The 11,517-nt window shown below is 43.2% G+C and overlaps 1 protein-coding gene across 1 annotated transcript in view; it reads left to right on the forward strand.

Moving 5' to 3' along the window:
- Positions 1–3,863, forward strand: part of efna3a (ephrin-A3a) — a 117,369-nt gene extending 113,506 nt beyond the window's left edge. The window contains exon 5 of the mRNA XM_080787952.1: positions 2,625–3,863. Coding sequence (XP_080644078.1) covers positions 2,625–2,635 — 11 coding nt within the window. The 3' untranslated portion in view covers positions 2,636–3,863. The remainder of the gene's footprint in view (positions 1–2,624) is intronic.
- Positions 3,864–11,517: the final 7,654 nt, after the last annotated feature.

An 11,517-nucleotide genomic window follows, 5' to 3' on the forward strand; every position in this document is an offset into this window, starting at 1 on the left:
AATGTATATAGTCAGATAAGCAAATGGACCATTTCCCTTGTTTAGTCTTTCTGGCTATGAGCCTCAGTTCAAAATGTAAATATATGTCCATAATGTAGAATCCTGATGCATAATTCATAATACCTGCTCTGGTTTCAGTGTAAGTCACATCCATATACTATTTACATGGTGTTGTTAATGGGTTTTACATGGTTGAAAGAGAGGAAAGATCCCAGCACTCCAAAAATATAACGGAGGATTGGGCATAAACCAATTACATGTCTAGATGTTGTAGACATGGTTAAAGTACCTTGATCTTATGTCCTCTCCTCCGTTATTTTCTTTTATTTTCTTATTTATTTATTTATTTTGCTCAGATCTTTCCTCTCTTTAAAGTTTTGGTTTCCGTTGATCCTTTAGCTATGTTTTTAACTCAACTTTTATCCCCATTGAGCACCTGGTTGACCTCTCTCTCTCTCTCTCTCTCTTTCTCTCTCTCTCTCTGCAGGTTTACATGGTTGTTGCTATTGCTGTGCTGTTATGGGAAATTGGGAACATTTTCTTTTCGCCTATTTTTGCAGAGATCAGTGACAGCACCAAACTAAAACGATTTATGATAACCCTGAACAGAAACATTCTAACACTTCTGCAGTCTAGGTCCTTTGTGTTCCAGACAAATTGCATAATGAGCTTCAGGTGATGGAATGGCTCTATAAGCGTCTTGGTACAGAACTCTTCAAGTCTAACTGTGATGACAAATGCAGGAACAGATGGTCCTTTGTCAACTCTCTCACATCCAGTCACTCTTTAGTAAGTAAACCCATCATCCAAGCTGACTGCGTCTCACACTCTAGTCATACAAACCGCTTTTCTCAGTACAAACAAGTTTGTTTTTTGGATCGCTGCATATCCCCCCCATGAGGATGTTCACCCCAGTGAAACAAACATGCATATTCATGATGCATGTATTGTCACGTTTTAACGAACGACAGGGAAGGCGCATACACAGAGACACCAATCGTTCTCAAGTGAACGTGTGTGTGTGTGTGTGTGTGTGTGCATGCCAGCAACAGACACCAGTGCACAATGAATCGGGATGAGAATCCACTGGAGGCCATGCAGAAAGATGGATTCTGGCAATAATGGATGCATAACCGCCAGCAGTATAATGTGGCCTGGTTAAGAATGATGGCTGAAAGCAAAGCCGGTTCGGGGGGGGGGGGGGGGGGGGTTAGATCCATAACGCTGCAATCCCAAGGGGCAGCACCTGCTTGCATATGCACCGAGGGAACACACACAGAGCTGTTCCAGACATGCATGCACACACACACACACACACACACACACACACACACACACACACACACACACACACACACACGTGCAAACATGCACACACATCAATACACATTCTTACATACACACACATATGCAGTCAGTGTGCAGGTCCAGTTGGGTCTGTTGCTGATGTATGTTGTGTGAGGTGCAGAGAGGGGCCCCTCTAGGGCCTGGGGTCTTTGTTCCTCATTCAGGGGCTCTGCTCTCCTCTGATGATGGGCCCATTGTCCCAGACTCCAGTGGACTTGCACCATTCAGGCCCGCTGATAAAGCCCCCTTTCACACGGGGAGAGAGAGGGAGGGAAGGAGAGAGGGAGGGACGGAGCTAAGGAAGGGCACTGAGGGGAATGTTGAAAGACAGAGGAGATGGGAAAGAGAAATATGGAGAGAAGTGTTGAGTGTGTAAACCGTGGACACTGGCCAAGAAAGGTTGGCTGGGTTAAAAGACATAGCCCTGGAAGGGTGAGAGATTAGCCAGGGCTATTTTAAGAGAAATAGAGACAGAGAGAGAGAGGGAGAGAGAGAGAGAGAATCCATGATGAGATTATGAAAAAAGAAGAAATAGCCTACATGAAGGAAACGAGGGGAAAGGTTAACAATTGTCATGGAGATTGGATAATGTCAAGTTAGATCCTCTGTGACCGAAGTCAAAAACAGGAAAACCTTCATCCTCACTCTTATCCACTGCTCTGTCCACTGATCTGAGACCGGCACACAGTGAAATGCACATTGGACGGTGTGGGAAGATATGAAATGATCCCTCTGTCGCTCTGTCACTGTGTGTCTGTCGCGCTGTCACTGTGTGTCTGTCGCTCTGTCACTGTGTGTCTGTCGCTGTGTGTCTGTCACTGTGTGTCTGTGGCTGTGTGTCTGTCACTCTGTCACTGTGTGTCTGTCGCTCTGTCACTGTGTGTCTGTCGCTCTGTCACTGTGTGTCTTCCAGAGAACGCGTCTCTCTCCTGTCTAGTTTATCTCCTACACACACAACATGGTCTGAAGCATCCCGGCTCAAACTTCAGCTCCGACTCTGCAGAATTCACTCTTTTTGCATTGGTGTTTCTTTCATTTCTTTCTTTCAAAGTCGTTTTCATTTTTATTTTGGGAACTTCTACACACGAGGAGTAGCACACTTTACACCGCATGACCCTAACGAGCGCTCTCAGCCTGACGTGGATTTTAAAACGCTGTTGGCGCCGCACGCAGCTCCGCCAAACGTCACTTATGTAATTGTTGTGTGTGTACTAGTTATTTATTTATTTATTGTGCGTAGCCATGCAACGGAACCAAACATGTTTTCCATCTTTCAGAGAGAGGCTAGGGAAAGAAGAAGAGGAGGGTGAAGAAGGAGGTGAACCGCTGCAGCTGTGGCGTAGAGCCAGAGGGGATGCTGCTGCTGATGAGTGTTGCCGGATTCTGCGAGAGAAATAAGCAAGCAGGTCTATCTAAACAGGCTCAAAAGAAGCAACCTATACACATGAGCACACATGAGCACTTTAAACCTATTGGCTTAATTGAAAATAGCTGATCTACGCGTGTAGATTTTCTATTTTCCACAAAAAACATTTTTATATATGGACAACATTTATTTGGAGGTCCTTGACATGAAAAGGTTTGAGAACCACTGATTTAAGCAACATTTAGGAACTAAGCCCAAATAAGCATCTTTAGAAACAAGACCCAAAAAAGTGAGTGGCAAATCGAGTGGCAAAGTAAATTTAATCAGACTTTAATGCAATCTGACTTTTCTGTTTGGATGTATGGGCTGTCAAGGCCATAAAGTCGTTTTTTGCCACTCAGGGTATGATGATGATGTCACGTGCATACCCTCTATATTTACAAACAACTTTACAGGAAGAAAAATCCCAAAGTCACTTACGTATAATAGGCAGACTTGGCAACACTGCCTGCTGGCCATGCGCGCGCACACACACACACGCACACGCGCACACACACACGCACACACACACACACACCCCAGTGGCGTGTCCAGGTGGTGGCTAAGGGTAGCACGTGCCAGCCCTGGAATCTGACTGGCCACTGTGGCCAGTGACCACCCCAGGTGCCATCCATTATCTTGAACTGTGATTGGCTGTGTGCCCAGTCAGAGGGTATGTAATTTAATTGAATTTAATTAAACTTTAAACACAGGAATGAAGGACAGTAATGTAATGTTAAGATGATATTGGTAGTGGAGACAAAAATGTAAAATGAATGCGTATGTGCTTGCGGTGCTTGCTCATACTTAATGATGCAATCCCTGCATAAGTCAGTGCCCAGCTTGGGCTATACCCCAGTCCAAAAGGTCTGGATATGCCATTGACACACACAGCGGCAGCAGGACAAGTGCCCAGTCACCTCAGCAAGCTATATGGATTATCTCCATAGACTAGAGAAGAGAAGGAGAGGAGCAGGCTGGTCAGGTCCCATCAGAACGTGAATGATCTGGCCTCCTCTCTCTCTGCGTCTGGAAACCCAAGAGACCAGAAAGATGTCTTTCTACCTAGTTTATTGATCTACGACAAATTGCAACCGCTTATGTAAAAAGAAATACGCTGTTTCAATTCTAGGTTGTGTCAAATATATTATGCCATATGCTGTTGTTTTTGCTAAAGCTTTGTGATTTGAGGCAAGGCGCTCAAGCTCGTCATGCTAATATAAGCTGTGTAGAGCTTATCCTGTACTGTTTGTGTTGAAGCTGTTTGTACTTGCAGTACCTGTCACATACTAATGCTAATATGAATTTTACATTAAATGTAAAACAGGGATAAACTTAGGGTGACTTTTTGGGGGCGAACTAGTCGACCTCTAGGTCAGCATGTGAAAAGAGTTGTAGTCAGATAACGTAAAATAAATGTTCCAGTGACTCAGCCCGACACCACGCAACGCTATCATTTGAACTTCTGAGACTGGAAAGTTTCTTTACCACATCTGTGAGAGAAATATGAACAAATTGCTTCACATCTTCTCTTCACAAGGAGCTGAAACAAGCCCTGATGCGTCATGGCATTTAACGTTGAAATGAAGCTGACCTTTTTAAATGAAAGTTTATAATATTCAGTGACAATGTCAGAGTGCTGCTGAAAAGCTCTGAGGAAGCATTAGTGCAATGAACCGTCATGGAGGTGCAAGGTAGTTTCCTGATAGAGAACAAGTCTCCATGAAATTAGAATTTGTATTCTGTGGGTTTCTGAGTCTAAAAGACAGGTGGCCTTGGAGGTTTCTGGGTGTGCTTTGACTTTAAATAATTCAATGATAATAATCCTATACCTGTGTGGACATATATATAGGCTATACTCTGGCTCTGACATTATACCATGCAGGCTCCCCTAGAGCTCTATACTATGTCTGCTCTTTTTCTCCCCTGAACACCCAAATCTCTTGGCCAAAAATGGCCGATCTACAAGCTCACAATGTTGTTATCTTGAAGATGCATGGGGTTAAATGTCTCTGAAATCTAGATGACTCTGTAGAGGTGTGACTTAAAATGATAATCAAATGCCATAATGCCATTTGAATTTTGTGCGTCTCTCATTTTGGTGATAGTATAGGCTTTTCTAGCGGCGGCTGCCTATCTTCTTGAGTTTATGAAAAAACGTGTCACATATTACTATACTGTATGTGTGTGCCGGGTCAGATGGAGGGGCCAGAATAGATTTAACAGGTAGCAAGAATAGAACTGTGCAATTATGTCGGTACACAGCCATGCTAAATGAGAGCATTTATGCACAAATGCTCAATCTCTCTTTCTCTCTCTCTCTTTCTCTCTCTCTACCCCCCCAACCACACACATACACACACACACACACACACACACACACACACACACACACACACACACACACACACACACACACACACACACACACACACACACACACACACACACACACACACACACACACACTCTCTCTCTCTCTCTCTCTCTCTCTCTCTCTCTCTCTCTCTCTCTCTCTCACACACACAGGAACAAATATAAAAACATTCATTTTGTGAATGGAGTGAGTGTTGTCGATCCATAGGTTACGATAGTAATTATAGGCTGGCTAGCGGAGGGGGAAGGAGGGCAGGAAGAGCTGAAGCTGAGCAGAGAGCAAAGCCACAGGGAGGATATGTTTTTAGAGGCGACATGGGTTTATCCTGGACTTCCATCCACACAGCAACAGGCACGGTGACAGAACAACAAGACACTGGGAGGAAAACCATGAGAGTTGAAACGGTTGACGATGACTTACAGATATACTGTAGGTTCTGGGACAGTGAAGCGGAACATGTGACTGACTTGTTTCTGTTATCTTGAGAGTGAGTTTACTGAGTGAGTGTGCATGTCGGTGTATCACGCTGCACTTGATCAAATCCGCTCAGTCAGGAGGAGGTGGATTTGTGGATGCCGGGGGAAAGAAAGGCAAACAGAGAGATAGACGGGGAGATAGATGGGAGCGAGGGAAGGGAGGTATACGGTGAAGCTCAGGGGGGGGAGTGAATGTAGGAAGGACAAGGGAGAGGGAAGGAGAAGGAGGGGTAGCTTAAGTACAAATTCAGAACCACACAAGCCAACCACACGCTGAAAGACTGTAATTTGGATTTTCCCAGAATAGACGGTAAACGAGGGAGTGAGCAGGGAAGGAATAACATAAACTCTTTAGCAGCACGCAACACGCACAACAACAACACTCACCCCAAGACGTCCGTTGTATTATATATACACACTGTATATAACACACGTACATTACGTACACACGTACAGTGTGTTAGTGTGTGTACTTTAGTGTACACACGTACACTGTGCGCGCACACACATGAACGCACACAGTCCATACAATGCCTAGCATATTAGTCACTGCACATACAGCATAAGGACGCACGTGTCAGAACATGCACGCGCCTTGTCCAGCAAATGTTAAGAGACATCACTACATAGAGACGTACTGTATACACGTACCATGCAAATGCAGAGAAATTACACACAAAAAATAATGCAACGACTTAAGTCACTATCAGAAACACACATTATGTGTATGTAGGCTATGTACAGTACAGTAGGCTATGTATGTTAAAGTATATACACAGACGTGCAAATGCACACACGTGGAAACAGAAATGTGAAGACACGCACAGGCAGAAACATGCTAGGTGTAATGGAACCAAAGTGGCAGTTTTCACGTTTATTTTGTGAAAATACTATCATTTGTCACATTCAGGAGTTTGGTCAATCTTGTATCACGCTGTCTCGCAGGAAAATCTGTAGTGTTAATTTATTCATTTTGTAACTCTTCTGTACCCATACACAATAAGAAATGTTACATTTTGAACATTGAAAAAGGTTTTAATGGGAAATGTTGTTTCACATTAAAACATTTTATTTGCATTTGAATACAGTGTGCGGGAGTTTCTTCTTTTTCAGGGCATTGGGCCCTCGTTTGGTCTTCTCCTAAGCACATGTCACCTTTGTAGGTGTGCAAGACACCTTGGAACATTTCAGGGAATGTACTAATGTACACTTACAATTGTGCACTCTCTGAGTTAAATGAATGCTGAGTATTTTGCTGTGTGCATTGCCCGTGGGCGCACACTCACTTGTTACAGCCAGCAGTGCCACCTGTATCACTCAGTCTTACACACAAACACACACACATACTCATAGTCACACACTGACACACGCAAATAGATGAAGTGTGAAAGAGAATATGTACTGTGGATGAACCTCTAAACAAAAAAATATGCTCCATATTATCTAACTATAAATTCCATGCATAAAAATCCCATCTAGCTTAATGTACCATTATAACCTCATCAAAGACCTTAGTTTTTAGCTCCAAACCCCTTTCCTGTTTTGACGTTTCTCATCTCTTTTCTCACGAATTATATCATCTAATAGGTCTGAGCCTTAATTGATCTAATGGGAACTGTTTGGGATTTTTGAGTTGAGGCCACATGCTCAATATACTGCATATCGATGTGAATCGGAATTGTGGTTAGTTTGGTTAATTGTGGTGAGGTTTTTATGAATATGTTTATTACTTTCTGTGGCTGTCATTGTTCTTTATATGATGACTTGATTGTTGTTTTTATTGCTTTCTGGGTTTATTGTTCTTCTGGTCATCTTTCTGCCTTATTGATATATTGCATTCTCTGTAACCAATAATGCAACTTCTTCTATGGCTTACTAATACCGTATACTCCTTAATAGGCAGCAAAAGCAAATAATAACATCAGGGGTGATAAAGCTAAAGCTGGATTATTACTTTGTACTTTTAAATTGCTCCATTATGAACAAGAAAATCTACTTACTAAATATTTGGTAACTTTCAAATAAAGCATAGGACTTAGCTACATAAAACAAAATCACAGTTTTTGAGGATAGAATTGATTGTTTTTAAAACATTGATTGCTGAATATTAGGTAGTACACTCTTTTGATTATAGATAGGCTAAGATAGCACATAGGAAGGAGAGCTTTCTTTTCTCTATTCTGGTGTAGAGCTCACAGGGTGTCCGTGGGCCATAGTGGTTTGAACTTTGAATGCAGAACATAGACGTGAGTGGTTCCAAGGGGCTGTCATGTTGAATGTTAACTGAACATTGCTGAATAATAACATTAACTGGTCTGTGTTAGCTTGCTGACCGTACTCGAGAATTATGCGAGTTGGGAATGCAATCAATGCATGCCCCACCCGGTTATGCAAATCTGTTGTATACCCATTCAGAGCACCCATTGTCCGATATACCATATATGGGCATATCGGTCAGATCAGCTGTTTTGGACAACTGGATCTCCATATATGCCATTGCCTATACTGTATGTGATATGCAGGGGAGATTTTGCATAGTTATAGATACTTGACCGCCGGCTGTAGAGCACTGAGTCGGTAACGATGGAAGTTGGAGATCCAGGCCCGTTGTACCCGTGTCAGAGTACCCGTTCCACCCACCTGTCTGTGTCTCTTTTATGCCCATATATGGAGATTTCTGTATCTGTCCCTTTATTCCTATATATGGAGTTCTGTGTCAGGCATGCCCCAATATGGAGTGTTGTGATGTCAGAACAGGCCAGCTCCATATATGGGCCCCTGCCCCTGTCCAGAACCCAGGCAGAGGTCTTTTGTGGTGGTTCTGGATAACTGTGGTTCCGACCGACTCAACACCGAGCACTGCACTCCCTGTGGGGGTGTGAAACGCGTGTGTCGAATTTGGGTCGGTGGGGCGAATGGTTCTTGAGTTACGGGCATTACAGCCGTACACACACGTACGTACGTACGTACGTACATACATACAGTTGTAGACAGATAGAGACGTGGTGCATTTATAGGTAGATAGATTGATAACCTTATAGTGTACGTGCACGCGCATATGTGCGTATGGTGGGTGAGGCCGCGTATGTACAATCGTACAATCGAGAGGGATTTGAAATGGGGGAAGGGTTTGATTTGATTTATTACTCCTATCACTTCATGAACAACATGAACCTTCTCATCTATTTTCCCACAGACCTTCAGCGAAAGTCTGTGAACATTCAGCCAAAATAGGCAATGTACAAGTTCAAGTTCACAACGTGTCGAAACGCGCATGAAGATTGGCTACACCAAAGAGATTTGGTGGAAAGGGAGGGGGGGGGGGGGTATAGAGGCCTTGGGGGGACCGCAGTCAACGAAGTAGGCTAGTAGGGTTCAAGTGGTTACGAGTTTAATTCAGTAGAAACATGCAGGCATTGAAGTCAAATGTGTACTACAGAAAGGATATTTTTTTATCTGTATAATTCAAATTTAAATTCAAACCTCCACCAGGGCAGGTCATAATAGACTATACCAGTAAGACGCGCAAACGCGGGAAGCGAACGCAGCTGAGACCCTGCAGATCATGTCTGTCTGTCTGTCTGTCTGTGCGTCTGTCCCGCTGTTACTGTATATGTGGACCTGGCCCCTTTTGTGCCCATATATGGAGCTGAGTGATTGCTGATGCAACACACTCCATATTTGGACGTATAGCGGGACAGACACACAGACAGACAGACAGACACACACACACACAGACAGACATGATCTGCTAGGTAATAGTAAGTGCTCACTGCGTTCGCAAATAGACCAATGTGAAAAGGGTGCCATTTCTTCTTACGCAATGGATGATTTGAGGCATTTTGTTCCAAAAATGTGTTTTGCAAAAATCCACCTGTTGGTGGCGCTATAACAGGCCAATGTGAAAAGGGTGGGATATATTCCTCAGCCTAGTAGGAAAGTCTGTGAAAGATTTCACGTAAATTGCACTCTGCGTTCAGGATTTGAGGCTTTTTGTTCAAAACGGGCCAATCCTGCCAACTTTGAAAGCCAATGTTAGCCAATTAGGATGGAATATGAAATATTGGACAGATCCGGCTTGAACACATGACTATAGAGATAGTGTGTAACGATTTGCGGGATTTTTGGACAGAATCTGGAGGAGTAATATAAAAATATGTGTTTTTCAAAAGTCGGCCTCCTGGTGGTGCTATTACAGGCCGTTCTGGATCAGCTGGTAACAGACGGACGGACGGACACACACACGGACGGAGTGCAAAACATACTCTCTCCCCATGCCTTCGGCCTGGTGGAGACAATTAAGAAACAAAAATCCAAATAGAAAAGTGACTTGCTTGTATTTCTGGCTGGGGACACATACTGTACTCTTCTTACTGGTTGGTGGTGTTGACCCCATATCTGCAGCAGCACAACAATCATCACAAGTCACAACCATCCATTTTTGTATTTATTTATTTTCTCATACGATAATTAATCTGACGTTGAAATCGAATCACTCGTTTGGATACAGAACAAGCGATGGTTACTGTCCCAGAGGCTTGCAAGGGGGAATTTGTGCCATTGTTGTCCCCATGCAGTCTGCCACACTGTGTTCTGCTTATAGGTCAAGCGGAAGAACTAGGTCAGTTAGTGTTCTTTGAATTGGGTCATACTCGGTATGACAGGCCTCGGGGACAATCAACGCATGCATTAAGTGCACACTGCTCTCATTACAATACTGTATGTTTCACCGCAGGATTAGCATCACCCTTTTTGGACCCGTTTTTCACTTGGTGGTTTTATGCAAGTGTTGGGGTTTGTTTGTTTGTAACAAAGGATTGGTTCATGGACGGGCCTCTGTGAGGTTCATAGAGTTTATATGTTCAAGTACCGCCCCTGCCAAAATTGATTTACACAGAAAATAAAACCAGAGAACTTCATGTTAATTTATTATCTAACAGTGTATTTTAAGCCATTCAACTGTGACTTAAACTCCCGAGAATTGTGTGGTTCAGAGGATTTTTGTGTTGATTTGTTGTATTGAAGATAAAGTTGTTGTTTGTGGGATGGAGGGTGGCTGATTTAAGCAGTCATACCTAGACTGAACTGCGTTTGACAGGTGTGACTAAACACCTGTTGTGCATCAACTTAATTAATTCACACAGGATACATCAGTCATCCGCCCACAAACATTCAGGGAGAGACGGAGCTTCTGTCATGGCATGCTTTCCATCTGCTTTGTCTTATTTGTTATAGCTTGTGGCAATCTAGTATCTAAGTGTACCATTACCATATTATCACACCATGGCATGGCAAGCCGTGTCATATGGAAATAAAGAATACTTTTGACCTGAACAACTTGGGCTGTGAACCAATTGAGCCTGTTACAGTGATAATATCTGCCAAGTTTATTGTCTTAATTTATACAGAACCCATTGAAAGAACTCCTCTGGGAGTCTGTGTGGGAACCTACAGTATGGTGGTAATAACGTCTGGCTAGCCTTGGCCTACAAAAATAACCTACAGTATGGTGGTAATACTGTCTGGCTTGGCCTACAGAAAGCTTGGAATGAGACCTGAGTCATACATGAATATTCATTTGATTTCATGTATTTGAACTTGAACTTAATGGCAATATAAAAGCCAATTTGACATTATGTTCTTTTTAATTTTGAGACTGAATGGAATAACTGCCAACTCCTACTGTATGTGGTAGGAGGTCAGCACTCTCTTCATTCCATTAAAACAAACACTATCACTGACTGCTGTTTGTGCATCTGTTTTGATCAGTTTGGCAAGGTGTGTCTACCCCCCTCTCTTTCTGAGTTAGTTTCTGCGCTAACAGACAGTTGTTTCAGCATGCACCCCCCAGCCTGAGGCCGCCACCTAAGCAATAAATTAACTGTTCAGCGATGCCTTATTACCAATGGCGT

The sequence above is a fragment of the Protomyctophum bolini genome, assembly GCF_963924005.1.
Source record: "Protomyctophum bolini genome assembly, chromosome: 17".
Classification (NCBI taxonomy): Eukaryota; Metazoa; Chordata; class Actinopteri; order Myctophiformes; family Myctophidae; genus Protomyctophum; species Protomyctophum bolini.